This window comes from Melopsittacus undulatus, chromosome 3 (genome assembly GCF_012275295.1).
Source record: "Melopsittacus undulatus isolate bMelUnd1 chromosome 3, bMelUnd1.mat.Z, whole genome shotgun sequence".
Lineage (NCBI taxonomy): Eukaryota > Metazoa > Chordata > Aves > Psittaciformes > Psittaculidae > Melopsittacus > Melopsittacus undulatus.
In genome coordinates, this window is record NC_047529.1 from 91,620,760 (window position 1) to 91,642,558 (window position 21,799).

At 37.2% G+C, this 21,799-nt stretch overlaps 1 protein-coding gene across 1 annotated transcript in view; it reads left to right on the forward strand.

The window, feature by feature from the left end:
- RYR2 (ryanodine receptor 2) overlaps window positions 1-21,799 on the forward strand; it is a 363,651-nt gene that overhangs the window by 73,602 nt on the left and 268,250 nt on the right. Inside the window, exon 2 of the mRNA XM_034060766.1 lies at window positions 16,509-16,628. Coding sequence (XP_033916657.1) covers window positions 16,509-16,628 — 120 coding nt within the window. The remainder of the gene's footprint in view (window positions 1-16,508; window positions 16,629-21,799) is intronic.

Consider the following 21,799-nt stretch of genomic DNA (forward strand, 5'->3'; position numbering starts at 1 on the left):
TTTTTTTTTTTGAGGGGGAGGAATAAAAGGAAATCCTTTTCTGCTGTGGTAGTTACTATAAGAATTAATGATTTATAACATTTACTCTGGCTACGTTGTCACCAGTCTATTGTCTTATGCCTGCCCATAAAAGTGGGGCATGAAGACAACTGATAATGCTGATCTAAAATGAGAAGTATAGCAGGATTTATGATATCAGCTATTCAGTTCGTTAATTTTTTTTCTTCTTGACATTAGTTTATTGCTTAGGATATGACTCGTATGATCTAGACATCTATATCTAACTTTTACGGTACTCATCTATTCAACTTATTCTAAAGGGTCCCTGAAAACAGCCTTTCCTCTTTGTTTAATTGCAAAAAAGACAAGCAAACCAAACAAAATCCAAAAAAAAAACCAAAAAAGCGAGCCTAATGGCTGTAGTTTGGACATAGGTGCCTAAAGCTTGACTGCAGCAATTGTGCTCTTCTTTCTGGGACAGCCAGCCTTGTGGAAGCTGGACTGTCAAAGCCTCACTAATATATGCTTTCTCCCTAGAATTTACATTAGCTTTTCATGCTCCATCTAAATGTTTTGAAGCAGCTGGTGGAGCAGTGAAGAGATGACTGGTTCACACCTCATGCTAGCTGGGGTATCTATAAACTCTGGGTTGCCTCATGATTTGTTCGTGCTGCTATCATGTTGACTGTCTCCTATCTCTCAGCCATTTGGGGGCCAAAGGTGTTGCATGTGCGTGCTTGTAAGTTAATACAGAAACTGGGGAGCAACTGGTTTTGTGACTGTGGATTTGCGTGTTGTGAGTGGAGATGGAATGAATGGTTGTCAGTTTGCTTTGAGTACTGAGCTTTGCATGTGATTCGGGTTGAAATTAATATGCTGAGTGAGGTGCTCTCCTTTTCTCAGTTTTTATATAATTTGGCTAAGGCAATGGACAGTGAAAGAATGTGAAACCCCAGTCCACAGTGTGTTATTTGTTTGTTGTTATTGACAACATACCTGTAATTTCAACAGTTTATACAAAGCTTGCCTAAATTTTTTTAAATGCATCAAAGCCTAGGGCTATTGTGAGTTAGTTTTCATGCTTCTGCTGCACTGAAAACACAAGACTATTCCATAGAAGGTGAATGTTTGTTTCCTCCTTATCATCAGACAAGCTGTTATGAACATGCTATGGGTGAGCTTCATCTCCCCTAAGCTGGGACACAGTGTCCTAAGGGGCACCTAAGTCACCCCAGCCTAAGCTGATAATTGCAGAGTCTAAGGAGGGGAGGAGATACTTGCAGAGCACAGTTCATCGTGACTGTCAGAAATTCTGGTTTCACAAGGAGGTGCCTCGCTTTCTGGAAAACTGATCTGCCGCCATGGACTGTAAAGGGAATTGGGGCTGAGTAAGATGTGAATGACAGATGGTTGCTGAGCAGACTTAGGTGAGTGAACTTTAGATGCCTTAAGTTAGGTATGATGTATCCTACTCTAAATGGTTTGCAGGAGCCCAGCAGAGCCAAAAGAATTGTGTAAGAGCTCATGGTTCTTTGAAATACACGTTTACTAACCTAGTATTGCTGCTGTACTTAACAGTTGTTTAAATAAACGCTAAAATTAGTGCATTTAGAGAGCAAGCTTTGAAATAGCGTCATGACACAAAATGAAGTCATATGCCTATACCCTGTTCAAGGCACTGTGAAAGATTGAATGAAACTGAATTACACCTGTATTTTAATGGTAGATATTAACCATTAGTTGACATGCATGAAGGAATGAAAAATCACAACGCAAAGTGATATTCTCTGTAATAGGTAGACTACTTAATATAGGAAGTTCTATGATTTAAACATATTGTACATTAAGTATTAAATTTAAAAGGTATTAAAGTATAGCCATTTAGTCATGTAACATACGCAGAAAACCAGCAAAAATACCCCCAGGGTTAAAAATTCTAGCCTTTCTTTGGCTCAGATGAAACTATTATTTGGAATCCACTTTCCTGGTTAAAATGTTCATTTTCTCAGACATCTGTGATTTAGAATTAATGTTATAGTGCAATTTTTAGTGAAGGTGACATTTAACAAATAGCAGCCTGTGAAAAAAACAGGCTGTACATATAGCTTTATACTGAAAATAAAAAATGATAATTTTCCTCTCTTAATAGCAATTCTGACAGAATTCTGGGAGGCCGGCTAGTATCAGATACAGCTCACATGATGACCTGTTACTTTTTATCGTCTCAGTACAGTGGAAGCAATGACAGAATTCCTTACTGAAAATAGGAGTGGGAAAAACAGAGTTCAGCATATGATTGTGAAGTCACTATTCGAGAATTTGTGTTTTTAGGTGTGATAAACCTGCTTTCAGCATTTGATTGTTTGAGAAAATGTGCTTTTAAAATGTAATACAGAACCATTAATTCCACTGCACAAACAAACATGACAATAATTTATTGTTGCTTGTTTTCAGCCCTTTTTCTTAGTTGGGAGTAGAATAAAGCATGCTTTTTACCCCATGTCAGGTAAAATATATATAGAGAGAAGAATGGACTAATGAGTATACAAATACAAATTTGTGGTCTGTAAGTTTCTGCTTGTATATAATATTGTGTGTTGAAATATTTGCTGGTGGAAATTGAAGTAGAAGCAGGTGGAAGATAGTCCTGTTTCGATATTCTTGGTGATAATTTGCCATGTCACCATCTCATTTATGACAGCTGGTGAGTTTGGGAGAAGAAACAGGAATCAAACTGTCTCTGAATCTTACATTGCAACATGTACATAAGCTGGAAAGATATTTTTGCAGTTGCTTAATAGCGTATTTTTGGGACTCAAAGTTCACTGCAGCCTGCTGCAGCAATCAGTTTTTGCACCTGATTAAAGTCTGTAGAGAATTACCTGCTGGCATGAGAACCTGGTGATAAAGCTGTTGTCCTGTGTATCTGAAGAGTTTTTATTTTTATTTTCTTGGTTAGCAGTTGCTGCAATATACACTCTGCTGGTTGAATCTCACAGCTTTTCCGTGACTCTTCAGCTCCACAGTAAGACTATAATGACATAAATTATAATAGAGATAAATGATTAAAAATGGAGAGTCCCTGGCAAGCTGGGATAAAGAGAAATTCTTTTGGGAACCCATACATTTTTACTGTTTCAGAAGACAGGCTTAGCACAGAATTTGTTGTTATCTACTTACTGTTCTGTTAATAGAGAGTCTTTAATAACCAAATCTACAGCGCTGTGCTTCAATTTGTTCTGTAGAATTTGTCAATCCAACATACACTGATATTGTGCTGAATATTTCAGGTTTTTTTATGCTTTTTATACTAAAATTATTTTCCAGTACAGCAAAAAGAATACAAATGGAATTACAAGACAATTGCTACAAAATTTATAGTATGTTTTTCCGTGAAGGAGGTTTTCTTTGATATTGTCAAGTACTGACTGAGTAGCAGCAAACTGCAGGACTTGGTAAAGTACAGAGGAATATCTCCTGCTTACTAAAACTGTGGATATGTGACTGCTTGATGATCTGGACCTAAATTCTGTAGGAGAAATCAGACTGTTAGCAGAACCTGCAGGGCAGCTTCAGTGTAAAATATACAATTCAGCATTCATATATTCTGTTTGAGGAAGAAATACTGCAGTCATGGTAAGGACTGTTCAGGTGTTTAGATATTCAGTGTACTGATGCTTGTTTTGAGATGTGGCTGTATTTCAGGATGCCAGAGATCCCATCCCCCATTCAGTAGCAAAGTAACCTATTAATTTCAGAAACAGCAAGAACAAAGACTGGCAAAGTATTTTGGGATTGTTATAGCACCTTGTCTAGATGCATCTACTACATTTAGGGAAGGTCTTCTGTCACTTTACACCCTCTATACATGTTATTTTCTAAATTATAGAAATGAAATGACACATCATTACTTTAGGGAATTCTTCTGGGAGCTGATGTTGCCAAGTAAGCCTCGTGATCATGGTGTGTCTTGTGATGTGTTAGATGAAATAAAGATTTCTTAGTTAATGGCATTATACTTTTCCTAGGACATACCAAGGGCAATTTTATGGTTTACATAACAATAGGTTGAGACCGAATTTTAAAACCAAAATAATATTTTTCAAGTTTTCTTTTATCGTAAAAGTGAGGTAAAAGCAGAGCTGGCAAGTTAAATGAAATGCATAATTACTATTGTCTAGAACATCTTTCTCATGAAGCAGAACTCACGAAAACATAGGGTTGTCAGTGTGGTTTGTCATACTGTGACTTGATTAAAGCCGTAGTATAAATATGGCTTAACAACTGTGATTCTAAATTTGGGTAAAGTTAACAAGAATTGTCAATGCAATCTGTGGTTCCCTGCTTGAGGAATGTTTTCCTCGTAACACTTTCCTTGTAAAGCTGAGTGCCATTACTAGGACTGAAAATGTCTGGCAATAAGAAAATGCCCCTCTCAACCTCCCCAGGATTAACTGCGTCAGAACATCCTCAGCTATCCCAGTGTGGCTGCCTTGACTGGCAGCTGGTAGTATGGGTGGAACACCTTCCCCAAAATCAGAAACGATTTTATCTTTGTCACACGAGATACATATAAATGGAAGTGTTCTAGGTGTAATGGTTTGTTCTTAAATGTGATCGAGGTCAGGCCCCTTCTCCTGTTTGGAATTTTGACTTTCTTGTTCTGTTAGTACGTTACAGTCTCATACTGCAGCTTAATGGGAAAGGACCCTTGGTCTTTTTATTTGCTTTCTTTTTCTTTATTGAATGCTGTAGGGTTTTTTGAAAGTACCCTTACAAAAACCATCAGATGTCTGCTTCCCTGATGTCTCTAGGTATGTGGGAGGGACTACCAAGCCTTTCTTCCCACTGATCAATGTGGCCAATTATTTGCCATCATTTGAACTGAGTTAGAGGAGAGATCAGAGAGGCTTTTTAAACTGAAGTGTTGTTTAATTTTTTTTTGTCTGTAGAAACAGTTAGTTGTGAGTCCCAACTGCACTATTGCTGCTGTCTGTTTGGCCAGATTTCTTGGCTTCATGAAGTTCTGTTCCTTTTATGTGTCATGAGGTACTAAGCTCAGTCCCACCTGGCACAAGGTGGGTCTCCAGTTGTCCTGCTGCTTCATTTTAGCTTTATCTTCAAGAAGAAAAGAGCAGCAACCTTCCAACATTATGATTTTACAAAATACTGTTACTGTTCAAACTTAATGACATTTCTGCTAAGCAGAGGAAAGGTATCTCAGTTGTGGGCCACAGGCAACCTATTCAACCAGGTATCTGACCTGTTCATTGCTGCCCATTCCCAGGACTCTGCAGGTAAACCCACCAAGCAGACTTCCAGCTGGTTTATTTTAGTGTATATTTTTTTCTAGCACTTGAATAGTTCTGATACGGTCTGTAGCTGCTTAAAGTCACTTCTGATGGAGACAATCCCTCTCCTTCCCCCCCCAACCCCACCACCCAACAGTCATTGCATGCTATAAGTTTTCATTTCTTTCCTGTTACAGCAGATATGTAATCTTGTACTTACTAACGATACAATTTATTTCTGGACCAAACTTGGAATAGTTGTGCCTGGGAGAACTGAGTCTAAACAAATACAACCAAAGAGATGTTGTAAAGGGGCATAAGCACAGGGGAATTACTTGACTAGTAAATTATAAAAGTTTGGTGTGAGATCTGGGAACAAAATCTATCTGCTGCTTCTCTCAATTTAGTGTTCTTCCCTTCAGCTGTGCTGTTCCTGCAGAATGCAATTATCTCCTGCTGTCTAGGGACTTTAGCTGTTTAGGTATGAAGTTTGCAGTTCAGTGTTTTAAGACTGCTGCAGTCTTTATTTTGTACAGTGATTTTTCTGAGAAATACATATATTAGGCAGGTTAAGAAAAGATAAGTGTGAAATGGCAGCACCGTTTGGCAACAGTGGGGTATGTTCATTGTCCCTTCAAAAAAGGGACCAATATCCAATCTAATGGGAAGCTGAAAATCTTTTCGATTGCTTATGTAGCAAAGATTTAGTGTTATGATGGCTTGGGGTTTCATAATATGGTACAGCTCCAGCTGTATAAGGACCCTTTCATGGCATTTAAAGCTGGGTAGAAATTGAGTGTTGGCAATTCTGGTGTTGTCATGGGAAGATATCACATCTTGTCCTCATAATTTCATTAATGGGCTTCAGAAAAGAATAGTTTATAAATCAGAGATGCTCAGGCGTGAAATTATGAACAGAGCTCTTGAGAGAATTTTTCAAAAATGGAATTAATCTAAGAGGGAGGAACTCAGAAAGGTTGTAGACTTCTCATGGTGATACGGCAGCATTGCCTGGGAAATGTGTGAAGTGAAAGGGTTAATCTCACAAATAAGATCAGTTTCAGAATGACAGCAGGGAGCAATATTGGCAGAGGATTATATAGCTGAAACAGGCAAGGATTACAATGAATCTTTAACCTTGCTCCAAAAATAATAAAAAAAGCAAACTACAGTGGCAGGTGAGTCTTTGGGAATTGGAGAGGAAAGGTTGAATGATCAATTGGGCCACTGCAAAATATGTCTGGCAGAGGCCTGGAATGGTTCAAGTGGTTAAGTGAAGAGAAACTGTTCTAAGATTAAATGTGCCAGCTCAAGCAGATGGTTATAGTACTGACTTAGCCTCCTGAGTCTGCTCACAAGATACAAGACTGAGGGCTCATGTATTCTTGCATGAAAGGGATGATGCACAGGAGATGTTTTCACAGTCTGAGATGGAGTGAGAGGGTCTTGTCCATGAAACACGAGTTTTGTTAGAGCCTTCATGCTGTGGAACCTGTTAGTAGGGTGTCCTGTTTTCAGAACAGTAATATGTTCAGTTTCAGTTTAAGTATTTTGTGATCTTGAATGTATTATTTTTTTTTAACATGTGCCTCTGGTCTCCAGCTGAGATTAATGAACTCTTTCTCAAGCAAGTGTAGTAAAACTAAAACCCTTCACTGATTATTTTCAGATACTGGTGAGTGTCTGGATTTATTAGCTTGGACTGAGCACTGTGGGATTATGAGATAAATTAGCATTTGTTTAGAGGCAGTTTGTTAAACTGACTCAGATTATAGATATAATTTTGTGTTTGCCTGCAGAATCTTGTGGGCACCTTTTCTAGCATACTCTCACCTGTCTTTACTGGCAGTTATTCACACCAACAAGAGCAAATGCAGCATAGATATGTCCTGTGCTGTAATCACACCTTTGATTGCAGAAGAGACATAACCTGGAACTAGTGAGTGAGGGTGTAAATGCAGTAGAATTCTTACCGAATTCCTAAAATAAGTGGAATTACATCAGAGGTGAATTTGACATACTGGGACTGCTAAGAAACCAAAATCAGCCCACCAATCATTTTGCATTGAATTTTGTATTCATACTTTATTGCAGATGTTTTTCATCACTCCTCTGTCAACTGTGTCAGATGCAGAGTTAGCCGTTGCTAATTATAGTTACAGACACATAAATTTATATTTAGGCACTGACAGCCGAACTTGGCATTTTATTAGGTTTGTAGGACCACTGCAGCACCCAGTCAGATCAAAGTCAGTAGTACTTATGTTTGTTTGTCCACGAAGCACTTCACTGAGCACAGAAGGTGCCTGTGACCTGGGTGTGCCGAAGCCACTCTTTTAGGTTTGTTTGTAGCCTTCTGATTGCATGCTTCATTACTTATGGTAGCTGCAGACTGGGATGTGCTCTGTGGCTGAGATACTCTGCTTGAGTCCTTGATAAACTCTGCTCTGCAATCACTGTTCAAGTGGCGTGTAACAAGATTTTGTACACACTGATTTCTTTCTGACATGCTATTTTTATCAGTTTTCTATGGTGAAAACTTTCCATGATAAATTCTGAATATGAATCTGAATGACTCAAGGTGGGGTTGTGGTGGTTTTTATGTCTCTTTAGTACTGCAGATCACCATGACTTTGCTGTAATCTTGCAAATTATTTTGATGACCAAGAGCTTTTGGGGTAAGGAAGAGAAAATAACATGGTTGTTGTAGTAGGATGCTGCTTCAGAGTATGTTTCAGAAGCTATCAGCTTCTCTGGTCTTCTGGAATTCCCTCTGTTCTGAATGGGGTTTTCTATCTCAAATGATAATCCCATTGGAATAATGTTGAATTCTTATGAAATTACTCCTCCTACAGGATAAAGCTAAAACATGTATAGTATAAAGCATCCAGACTAGAATTGGGTGACCAGAAAAGTTATCTCTCTTCCTTCTTATCCTAAGGCAAGTTCAGCTATGCTTCAATGCTACTGGCAAAGGTTTTGTTGAGCAGTTTTTATAGTCTTACAATGATGACGCTTTTAAGGTGATCTGTGAAAATGCTTTGCCATCCTTAGAAAACTTTTCCCCAACTGTTTTAATGCTAATTTTCTCAATGCAGTGAGGAACTTTATTACCTGTCCTCTATTCCATGTTTTATTGATAACAATATCATATACTTGACACTGTTGCGTGTCTAAGCAGATTACATCCCAACAGGTTTTCTTGGTATTTCCTGGCTTTTTTTGTGTGTGGGTTTTGTGTGTGTGTGTGTTTTTGTGATTATTTTGTTTTTGTTGAGTTTTTTTGTTGGGTTTCTTTTTTTTTTAGGTAGCCTTAGTGTTGTTGCTCTGTGTCCTTTCTCTATTTGAAATGAGGGATCAAAATCCCCATTTCACTTCAGCTGAAACTTTACTGGTGTTGAGCATAAAGTCAAAGAATCGCTACTCTTGTAAGTCACATGCACTTCTTTTCTCAGCTCAGCTTTCTGGCTTCTATACAGCTGCCCGGTGTTGACTCATAATCAGCATTTGATTCTCCATAACCAGCAGACCCTTTTCTGCAGCACCGTTGTCTTTTGCTTTTTATCTTGTGTTCCTACTTAAGGAATGTGCGCTGTGTTATGGTTCTTTTCAGTTCTTTGTAGGTTGTTCTCCTGTAAGAGAGGCTGAGCCTAAGTTCCTAGCAGCCAAGAACATTACTGTTATTTTACTGTTACGACAGTGATCTGCTACCAAGAAATAATGGAGCTGTGGTTCAAACTCAGATACAGTAAACAGAACTGTGGGTGCTTCTCTTACCTCTGTCAACTCTAGAGACATCTCTCTAATAGGTGGTGGTATTTTGAGATAGAATTTGGTAAGTTGTTTAGGACTGGCTGATCAGTCAGGAGTAGAAATAACAGTTTAAGTAATGCTACACTCCGAGCATTTGTTTTGTTGGCATCTCCCATAGGACTGTTGAAAAGATACTCAATTACTACCGATCATAGTTCTTCAATGTTACGTACATGGTGTTTTATAAATCCTATGTATCAAGGCTTCTGTTTGTTGTCAGCAGGGATTTGGAGAAGGAAAACCACCATCTTAATTACTTGATTTCTGCATCATTGCTTTTTACCTTCTTCCAAAACACAGAAAGAAAGAGGCTCTGGGGCAACTAGTAGTATAACATTGTGCAACACTAAAAGTTGTCTTAAATGTCACTTGGTGTGTCTTATTCAGATGCCCAGCATAAAAAAGGTTACATTTGGTATTATTTTTCTTTTTTTTTTTGGCAGGTCAGATTACTAGGGCCATCTCAGGGGACTGTTATCTGGATCTTATTAGCATATGTGCAAGTATTGTACTTGGTTGCCAGTAGGACTTACAAACTTTATTTCTACACTTTAATGATTATCCCAACAAGGTAAAGGGAAGTTGAAGAGAAGTTTGTAAGTCAAGAAGTATTCTACAATTCCCTCAGGCAGAAAATTGTCTGTACAGGCTAAATTCCTATTCGTAAATCTACTTTTAAAGTATGTGGGTGCCTATACCCATTGCAGAGTTTAGCTGCACAGCTGAACAGTAAATGGAATGCAGTGAAGCAGAACTGTGCATATGTGGAGTTTGAGCAAGCTATTAAAGTCTGTGCAGAGATCCTGATTTATAGCATATAGAAGTTGATGGAAGCATTCCACTAACTGCAGTATTTGCCATATAAAACAGCAGTAGAAGTGAGTTTGATTGTACAAGGATAATTTACCAGTTTTAACCTCTGAATACTTAATTTTACGAATATGACATTCTCTGTTACATATGCAGTTTCAGAATTGGTAAGCTGTCATGGAGCAGTAGAAACACAAGAGTCAGCATTAGATTACAAGGGAAATCATGTATACCATTATATAGATTATTAAGAACAGAGCAAATTATTTAAATTAGTAATAGTTCATATCTTATTTGCTGTATCAAGTTTAAAATATAAAACTAAGGAAAATACCTGAAAAAGATTGCTTATTTTAGTCTTGAAATTGAAGCAAAATGCAGAGTCAAGGTCATGGTGTTAAGAGAGCTGGTGACATCATATCCATCCGAGGGTGTTAGGAAAGCTGGCTGATATTGTTGTGAGGCTGGTCTCTATAATCTTTGAGAAGTCGTCGAGCTTGGCAGACATCCCAGAAGACTGGAAGAAGGCAAATGTCATCCCTGTTTACAAGAAGGGCTCAATGACAGATTCAAGAAGATACAGGCTCATCAGTCTTACTTCAGTCCCTGGGAAGGTTATGGAATGAATCCTCCTGGGGATCACAAGTCAAATAGAGCACATAAATGGAAAAAGCCAATGTGGATTCACCCTGCCGCAAATCTGCTTGACAAACCTGATCGCCTTCTATAACAAGTAAGCTGCTCAGTTGATGAGGGGCAAGCGCTGGACATATGGTGTACCTGGGATTTCTCCAAGGCTTTTGATACAGTTTCCCACAGCCTCCTCCTAGAGAAACTAATGCACTGTGGTCTAGACAAGTGGTCTGCGTGGTGGGTTGGACACTGGCTGCACCCAGAGGGTGGTGGTGAATGGCTCCTTTTTAAGCTGGAGATGTGTTGCTAATGGGGTCCCCCAGGAATTGATACTGGGACCAGTGGTTTTGTTCTCGTGGACAGCAAGCACAATATGAGTGAACAGTGTGCAGCTGTAGCAAAGAAAGCCAACAGGATGCTGGGTTGCATCAGCAAGGGCATCCCTAGCAGAGATAAAGACGTCATTATCCCATGCACTCTAAACAGCACTTGTTGAGCCACACCTGGAATACTGTGTTCAGTTTTACTTCCTGTTATGCAAAAGGGATGTAGAGAGGCTAGATAGGATCCAGATAAGGGCCACGAAGATGACTAAAGGATTAGGAAGCCTGCCATGTGAGAAAAGACTGAGAGAAATAATTTTGTTTAGCCTTGAGGATGCCACAATGCAAATATTCCACCCCCCAAAATGCAATTATGCCTACACTGAAGGGGTGCTAGCAGCCCCTGTGCCTATCTGTGGCAATTCAGCCAGCCAGTTTTAGTCCTTTAATAATGAGAAGGTCAAGGATTAGTCAAAACTGACTTCACACAGGAGGGTATCAGCTGTCAGGGTTTGATAGGACAGGGTAACACTATCTGTTACAAGGAAGTATATATATTCATTTTTGTGTGGGTGCATATATATATGTTTTGTTCAGTCATAACTTGAAATTGCTGATCTTAGAAAAATATACCTAGTCAAAACATACCTGTTGGAACTTCATATCCCCACATTTTCACACAAGAAAATAAACTTTGTTTTGACTGAGTAGTATATGTGTGGATTTCTCAGGAAAGTCACATAATCTCTGTGAGAGTAAGTGCTATTAAGGAGTTTTAAGAGCTCACTGTTTTAGTATTGTACCTTGGCAGCAAACTCATGCTCTTCCCCCATTAATATGGTGTTCTGCAATGCAGTTCTGAACATGCAGTTTGCATTTATAGCTATTGCTGGGAGCATTTTGGTTTTAGGAGTAATTTTTAGATGTAGAAACTGTTATGATGTTGTTAAAGGTGTGGGTTGGGTGGTTGGTTTTATTTTGGTTTGGTTTAATTTTTTTTTATTTACTGGGTTTTCTGGGATATCCGTTTAGTTTCTGTGAGTATGAAGATTTTCTCAAAATAATTAAGTAGCTCATAATAAATAAAATAGAATTAAAAATAGAAATTAAAATAGAATTAAAAATATTAAAAATAAAATTGAAAAATTCAAAATAGAATTAAAAATCTGCTGTGTGCTGCTCTTCATTCAAAAGCTGTCCTTGCTTTTCAAAATTGGATGCTTTAAAAATAAATAGGACTTTTTGGCATAGATAACACTGACCTGTTTTTTTTCAGAATGCTTATTGAAGAACCAGGATGATCAATGCAGTAGTGTGCTAGTCAAAACCTTGTGCTGTTTGGGTCAGTGCAGGTATCTGACATAGCACAAAGAAGAATATCTTTTTTGCTGGAAGATATGGTATCTTTATAACTAGTGTATTGGTTGACATATAAGGATTAATCAGGATTAATAAATTACTCCAAGGTGGTACCTGACCATAATCTTAAAGCATTGTTTATGCCTGGTTGTGTTAGTCTTACCTGCACATTGCCTTCACCAAGTTCATTTTCAAACTTGGGAAGGAGAATAGCTTTCTGACTCAGGTTTTCAGTTTAGCAATCTGAGAGAACCATTTCGGCTATCTAGGCATGCTCTCTCTTATTGTAGCTAGACAGTATCATCTTTGTTCCTTACCTGTCTGTTTGCAGGATGGAGATAACATGGGATTTTGGAAATACGGGTATAAAGCAGATCAGACTGTGTACAAAAGGTTGAATGAGAATGGATGGAAGAATCATCTTGTAAAGTACTTAAACTAAATGGACAGCTTCTCAAGTTAAATTCACTCTTACTTGCAGTAAATGTTGATTTATCTGAGACTGTGATCCTTTGGTGTTACAGGGACACATTACTTGTGCATTTGGAAATAAATTGCAGCGCCACCGTGTAGACAGAATTTGTGTGGATATTGGTACCTACTTTCCCTTACTCTCTTGATTAACTTTTTTCTGTATCCAAAACCTGGAAAAATAGAAGACAAAGCAACATCTTTGGGCTTATTAGTGAAGACTGCTATAGTGAACTGGGATAGAAATAACTGAATTTTTCAAGTTTCCACAGAGGAAACTGGCAGATGTGTGTCTAAGTGATGATTATTCAGCAAAACAAAAATAACAGTAGTATATATCAGTGCAGATCCCTGCAGGGATATTAGGTATGTACTATTGCCCTTTCTTCTAAAATCTGAAGGATTTTTTATCTAGGCTATTCCTTATAATGTATATCTGTTATTGTTTTGAATATGAAGTTTAAATGAAATACGTTTATTAGTTACAGCAGAATACAGATACTGGGTTTTTATCAGATTCTAATCCGATAGTTTTTCACTAAATATGACACACACATTATTTATCAACACATGTTACTTTGATCAGTTACAAAGACCTATATCTGTGTTGTGGAGGACTAGATTTTCTTCTTTTAGCGATGCATTTTATATATGCATGGAAAGTATTTCTACATGTCTTGAAACACAGTTTGGCCAAGAGTTTAGGTTCTAAGTGAATCGAAAGTTCCTACAAGTGATTACATTTTAGCATTAAACATTAGAAGACATTGGAAGAACGACATTGAAGCTGGTTTCTTGCAGCCTCTTTAATTTTCATCTCTGTTTAGTTTACTGTGATATTAAGTAACTCAACATTTGACAGAGGCTTTTAAAGGACACTATTATTCTTGTTAGCACTTTTGTATTGCCTCTACCCCAGAATTTTCAGTCTCAAATGAGGAGAGCTTGTAAAGAGGTGGCTTAGGAGGGTATGTGTGTACATGATGTGATGTATTTGCTTAAGTTTTGAAGACTACAGTTGTAATCCTTTGAAACAAATTACTTCATCAGTTCTAATCTGACAGTGACTAGCAGAAAAAAATATGATCTGAAACTTTCTATGCATAGTATATGAAAATGCTCAAAAGGTAATAGGAAGGAATGAACCGGTTTGAGACATCTCAGACTTCAAGATTTAAGAATATCTGAAAAATGTTTTACTTTAATAGACACGTAATGTGATGCACACTGTAGCTTTCGTCATACAAGAGCAAAGTGATCTTCAGTGAAGGAGGTCTCTTTGGTGTTGTGACTCCAAATAAGGAAATTATTCATTTTTTTAGCTCTCCTGATACTGGAACGGGGTAACATTTGCTGTTTTGAAAACAAGTTTAGACAGTGCTGAGATGCTTACTCACTTAGCAGTCTGTTCTAAAGAGGTGGAATGGAATTAGGTATCTTAATCTAATTTAGTAACACAATCAAATTGTGTGTCTACAGGAATCTTCTGGACACGTAGTTAGTAAATGTCAGAATTCGGAATCTGGGTAGAGTTTATATTAGATTCTTCTGTACTGGTGTGCACAGAAATACAAAGTAACTTAGAGCTGGGTGTGTATAACACTTGATTGTCTGCAGTCACCTTTCGCTTGATCTGACAACGGCATTATGTCTGTCTTAACATCCTGTGCCAATTTTGTCAACCTCACTTTGAGAATTTCCACAGCATTCTGACTCTGTGGCCTAAATTAAGAGAATGGTTATGGCAACTGTCTACATGCAAAACAAAGAAAATGGAGCAAAACAGTGCTATGATTTGCTTTGTTGCTTTAATGAGTATGTCCTGCCAACCCAGGAATTAACTTTGGAAAAGGGCATGGGAGGGTGATTAATTTTCATTATTAATTAGTGAATATTTTTAAAGAAATCAGTCTTTATTTGTGAGCTATGTATTTACAAAATAAGCCATGTACATTGCACAGCAAATGAAAAAATATTTGCAAAATGAAAGTTGAGAAAGTTTGTATATCACGAAATTTAGCAGTTTTCCTGTCTCAACTCTCCATCAGTCAGCAGCTACATTATGCATGTATGCATGGATGCATGGTGATTGTGCACAATTCATTTGCAGGAAGTGATATGATGCATTAGATTGTTAACTAAAAATTAAGTATGTCAGGGACTTGCCCCAAACCAAGTTATGGTTTTGCTGCTGTCGGTGTAGAATCATTTTTGTAGATGGACTCTGTAGAACCCTTTTCAAGCTTACTCTAAAAGTGTGGCATACAATGGTAGAGAATAGGGCAGTATTTTCAGCAGAAAGTAGCCTTACTAGGCTGTCTGCCTCTGGCTGTGGAGGTGTGATGTCAGCATCTTCTCTAGTGACCCTTTCTGTAGACAACTCTAGCACAGTGTATGATTGTGAAACTGGAGTCTCCATCTGCTAGTGTGGTTATTTAGGAAGAAGGGCTAGGAAGAGAAAGAGGAAGGAGAACGTATTTATATAGCTGCAATTTAGCATTTTTTTTTTTTAACCTGAAAGGAAACTTTTATTTGAATCAAGTGTAACTAAGATTAGGTCATACTAATTTTGCACTTTAAAAACCAAAACCCCCATGTGCTCTTGGCTTTAATAGATGCTTCTTATACAGAGTACATAGCAAAGCTCTTAATTCTGGATATGCAGTCTTCTAGGTCCTTGATTTTTGTCCTTTAGGGATTTTGCTGTTAGTTACAATTGTGAACACATATAAACACATGCACATATTACATTTTCTGGATTTAATGTCTGACTGGAAGCAGTTACTGCTTTTTACTTTACAATTAATAGCAAAATGCAGCTTGGGCACTGTTGTTGGTATGCAAGGAAATGGGTTCACTCACACTTAGGGCTAGGGTTTGCCACATGAGGGCAACTTAAAAAAGGTAACATGAATTTTTAAAGTGTTTGATTAAACTCTATTTAATCTCCTTTTCAGAATTAAATACAACATAATTTAGTTTAATTACTAGATTGAAGTAAGTTAAAGCAAATAAAAGTAAAGATTAATTCAGGTTGAGTGCTTAAAAGTGGCTTCAAATTACTCAGTTTAGTTTGAATTCAGGCATTTTAGTTAATGTAAAAATGTAAAAAGCTGCCTGTAAGAACACTTTTTTTTTTTAGTAAACATGCATTCCTTATTGTGTGCATTTTTGTAGCCTCATCCTGTTCTGCTTCCAGGTGCATGCTTCATCTGGTAGTTTTGGTTTTGTATTACATTTTATTTATAGTGTTCAGTATGGCCTCTTCATAATCATTCATGTGAAATTCATGATTGGAAACTCTAATTTTGCTTCCTAAATGACTGAGAAGAATGCAGAGAAAAAAAGGAATCTATTTTAAACAACAAAATTGTTAGAAAACAGATTTATTACTTTTTTTTCTTTCTTTTTTTCTTGAACTAGATTTCTGCAAAGGGATTCTGCAGTCCATAGTTATGTTACTTTAAATGACTAGGATTTACATAAGGGTCTGCTTCTGTTTTTTCAAGTTTGTTGGCAAGACCTCTTTCATCTATGCTACTACAAGGATTTAGTCCCATAACATTTATATTTCATACATACTGACCTTTGTTACAAGAACAGGCCAACAGGAAAAGCACATATGTAATTACTGGAATTATTTTAATTGATTTGCCACATTAAAAATAAAAATTATGCAGAGATTTGATTCTGCTTGTGTTTGGGGATAGATCTTTCTGTGTTTAGCAATGATTTTGGAAGTGGTTCTCCAGATCTTGTTGGGCCAGAAACATAACTACTGTTCTGTTCTTATTTGTTTCTTTGATAGGATGACGAAGTGGTTCTGCAGTGCACTGCAACTGTGTACAAGGAGCAACAGAAATTGTGTCTTGCTGCAGAAGGATTTGGCAACAGGCTTTGCTTTTTGGAATCCACATCAAATTCTAAGGTACTTCTGAGTGTTTAAAGTGTCATGTATGAAGCAAGGATACAGCTATAATACTTCTTGCTTTGATATACCATACACAAATTGTTCTAGGAGAATGACAAATCAAATCTATCAATAATTTAAAGAATACTTAGTGCCCCTTTGAAAATTAACTGTTCCTTTGTAATGGCCCTTTGGCTAAACTCTAATGCTGTGGTTTCTGTTTTGGGCTCACTTTAGAATTAGCTAGCTGCAGAAGTCCATATCAGTAATACGCTTGTTATTTTGCTTGTCCAAACTCAGTTGTAGTAAGCTACAGTTTAATTTTTGTGTACTCAAATTCGAAGACACATTTGATTACTCTTTTAACTCCACAGGAAATAGAACATTTATTCTATTTGTGATTTTATTATGTAACATTTATGTTGATGTAATGATTGCTTTCAGTCCTTCTTATTCCTGAACTGAGCCTAATAATCGTGTAGGTATCAAAATTCTCATCTATTCAGTTTGTTAGCTAGGCCTGCTTAACTCTGCTGTATATGCAGTGGATACAGTAGTTTGGAAAATTAACTTTGCCATTTGTTGCAAAGGAGGGGTTTTGTTTCACAATCATGTATGCTAAAATAATTAGACAAAAATGTGCCTTCTTGTGGCAGAACTGATTTGTGACCAAAGCAGTGGGTGTACTTGGATGCTTTATTTATACAAAGGGAAGAGTGTTCCTTATATCTGTTTTTTCTTCAGGTGAAATATAAATGTTTGATGAAAAAATAAAATCAAGTTAAAGCATCTGGAAAGACATCTTTAGAGATTTAGAACAAAAAAAGATCATTTTTTATCTTGCCAGCTTCCATAATATCACTTTGCTTCTGTCTGATACATTGAAGAGTAGTGCTTCATTTTCTGTGTCATCATTTTGAATCTATTATTCATAATAATAAATTTTTCACTAGGATATTAATGATTCATTATAATAGCAGTGATCTAGATGAATTAATTCGTGATGCTCTGTTTTAAGTGGACCTTTTTAACAATAAAAATGTGCTGGGATAGACGTGGTTGCAGTTCTTGATGCCTGGAAGGCCAGAAAAATCTATTTAATGAATTTATTATCATTCAGTAAGTTTGGATATTAAACCTACAGTCTTTCTATCGCTATATAAAATTCCTGAACATTCTTGCCTTTAAGGGGTGTGAAATTTACACTATATTCATCTCCTATGTTTCCCTGTTGATGCTGCTTTTTCTCAGTGTTTTGTGAAGCAGTAGTTATTTTGCTTGATCTGCATGAATTTGGAGAAAAAGTAAAAAACAAATAAGAGAAAACCCATACAGCTTATCCTTGTCTTAGCTTTTAAGGGCTGACAGTTCCTAGGATGAGCTTGTTTGAAGTCACTTGGAGATATAAATACTGAGGGAGCCATAAAATTACCAAATCCTTAAAGGAAAGTTGACTGTAAATAACAGAAAAACAATGTTTTTCTTCCTAATATCTGTGTCCATACAATGTTACTATTTGTTATGTAAGGAGGAGCATAGGAAATATTACAAGAGGCATGTGATAGTCTGAAAAAGGTTTCAATGGAGTTCATAAGGCAGTTAAAAAATGTCATGGCATGTCTTGAAAGCAATTTTTTCCAGTTGTAATGGATTGTAATGCACTTTAATTTGGTAGTGTGGCATCTGAATTATAGGTATCAAGGATGAGGTGTGAAACCAAGCACCAATAATAGGCCAAATACAGGACCTCATCCTAGGCTTGCATTCTTGAGAATCCCTGATACCATCGACACCTTTTCTCCTCTATCCTTCAAGATGTGGCTCCTAGCCGCATAGCTGGTGTTTTATTATCGCAGCTTGTTCACATGCACTTTCTCACACTAAGGTCGTTCACACTACAGAAATAATGGTCAAATTGTAGATATATATTGATAGAATAATTTAGCAGCTAATGACTGTTAATGCTTATCTATTATAACACCAGTGGCAGGCCTATTACGAAAATTGCTGTATTAATTTTATTTTCTTCTGTTCAAGCTTACAATACAAGTGTTTGTTTGGGCAGTTGTATGGATTCCGTCAGTGTTGGAGGAGAACAGCAGGTTTTGAAAACAACATGCTAATGAAAAATGGATTATGATAGTTGGGCTAAATTAGCAAGCGCTTTAATAAGCATTATCAATTCACATGTGCTCACATTTCAGAACTATTTCAAAATTCCACTGTCTTCTTTTGGGAAATACTCCATGCTTGTCAAATCACTTTACTGAGGATAAAATACTCTTTTTTTCTTAGCTGTGTAACTGTATTGTTCTTCTGTATATCTTATGAAGTGCTTGAATTTTAAATAGGTAATGAATTAATATTTGGAGCTACTTTAGAGCTTGTTCTTAGGCTCGAGGTTGGTTTATTTGTAACAAGTGGAGAGATATCTTTTACTATTAGATTTGCTGTCAGACTCCTTCTGAGAAGAAATGCATCTTATCACAAAATGTCATTTTATGGAATCACATTTCAAACTACAGTTATATTTTTAAGTTTGTGAATGTTTTTGTCCATTGGTTTGCTCATTCTTACAGAAAGAGAGTTGGAAGGTTAAGCCTATAGAAGAGAAGGGTCCATGGGACCCTATAGTAGCCTTCCAGTACTTAAACAGGGTCTTACAGGAAAGACAGGGAAGGATTCTTTTTCAGAGAATGTAGTGATAGGATGAGGAGTAACAATTTTGAACTGAAAGAGGGGAGATTTAGATTAGACATTAGCAGAAGCTCCTTACTCTGAGAGTGTTGAGGCACTGGAACAGGCTGCCTAGAGAGTTAGTAGCCCTATCCCTGGTGTTCAAGGCCAGGCTGAACAGGGCCCTCAGTAATCTGGTCTAGTGGAAGGTGTTCCTGCCTGTGGCACGGGGGTTGGAGCTAGGTGATCTTTAAGGTCATTTCCAACCCAAACCATTCTATGATTCTATATAATCTAAAAAAACCCCCAAAATACCACATACCAAAACTGATAACAGAAAACTGGTAACTCTCAGCAACTCTTAGTACAGCATGGAAGGCTGTACTAAATGTTCTTTGTTTCCAAGGCACACCATGGGCTCATGCCCACCTTAATGCCATCAGACCCTTCTCTAAAAAGCTGCCTCCCAGGCAGTGAGACCCTAAACTGGGCCATGGGTCATTATATAGTAAATGTATTCTTGATTTGAAATGAATTACTTAATCCAGTGAATTTGTTTGCTTTTGTGAAGGACGCACAGAGTGACTACATCCCATACTGGTTGCAGTAATAGCCTTGGAGAAATCAAGGATGCATCTTTGTAACAGTTTTTTTTTTTTCTGATTTTTGCCAGGGACTATTCTCTACCTCTGGCTGATAATGGGATAAAAGCTATTTTACACTTTACATTATCCCTGTTTAGTTCTTTTTCTTTTTTTACTTTCTTTTTTTTTTAACTTGGTGGTGTGGTTTAAACCCAGCTGTTAACTACAAACCACACAGCTGCTCACTTACACTCCCCCCCCCTTTCCCCCCAGTGGTAGCGTGGGGGAGAAAATTGGGAGGGTGAAAGTGTGAAAACTCATGGGTTGAGACAAAGACAGATTAATAACTAAAACAAAAGCTGCATGCACAAGCAAAGCAAACCAAGGAATTCATTCACCACCTCCCATCATCAGGCAGGTGTTCTGCTATCCCCAGAAGAGCAGGGCTCCATCACACAGAATGTTTACTTGGGAAGATAAATGCCATCACTCCAAACGTCCCCTCATTTCTTCTTTCCCAGCTTTATGAGCATGACACCCAACATATGGTCTGGAATATTCCCTTGGCCAATTGGGATTGGCTGTCCTAGCTGTGTCCCCTCCCAGTTCTTGTGCATGCCCAGCCTCCTCGCTGGTGGAGGTGGGGAGCAGAAAAAGGCTTTGACTCCACTTAAGTGCTGCTCAACAGTAACTAAAACATCCCTGAACTGTCAACACTTTATTCAGCATAAACACAAACCTAATGTCAGGTCTGAATTTTGTGTCGTCAATAGGAGGCAGTTCAACGTATAGAATAATTGGGTTAGAGCAAGATAAACGCATGATCTACCTCATCTATAGAGGTGTATTAGCTCAAGTGTTAGCTCAATAATTATATTTTAATCTCTATCAATTTCAAAGCAGATCTATCTCAAAACAGATGTTGTTCTAGGAATAGGTTACATATCTGATATTCAAAATACATAAGCCATCAAAAATTTTTAACATTCAAAAAGTTGCAATGGCAAGAATAAGAAAACCCAGAGACATGCTGAAGACAATTTAAAATGCTTAGTTTCCATATTTCATCCCATTATTTATCCATTATGTCTTGTTAAATTTATAGCATGAATTTTAATTTCTTGACTAAAATGAAGAAATAAGCAGTGAGTGTCAGGAGAAAAAAGAAAGGGGGGCAAAAAAGGACATAAACTTATTTTTTTGGCAATGGTCTGTAGATAATTTTGTTTCATCAATATTTGTGGTACTTTTAAATCTATTCCTTATGTGGAAGACCCATTCATTTTATCAAAACAAGAATTATTAATAGTTTTCTCAATGACTTATTATATGTTTCTTTATACTTGAAAATTAGATTGTTGCCTTTTCTATATAAACAGATAGCTAATATGAGGAAGTCCATTCATTAAAAGATTATGCTGTCTACTGTTGAAGTAGTTTTATTTTAGACCTAAATAATGCACAGCATATTGAAAAACAAACAAACTGGAACCGTGTTTTAACAGCTCCTGAATATGATAACTGTCTGTGGTGCAGAAAGAAAAACATTCAGTTCTGGGCTAGTCATAAACATGGTTTTGATCACTTGTGAACCACTGGACAGCAAAACACTTGGAAGAGTTACCTGTGCTTGTTACCCTTTTCTAATAGCATAAGGTGGTGTTTTCTCATATTTTTATGGCAGGTGGTAAACTCACACTTTAATTGCACAATGCTCTGAGGTATAGAGCAACTGCTTTACATCATTAAAAAGGACTGATAAAAACTCTAGTCCCAGTCCCCATCATCCCCAACCCCCTTGACCTCTCATCAATTTGGACTTGAGAGGGAAGGATAGCATAATGGGCGTTTCAAAAGATCTGGGGAAAAAAAAACCCAAACCAACCTCTTTTTAATATTTTGTTTTTGGTTTTCCTTTTGGAGAAGGTG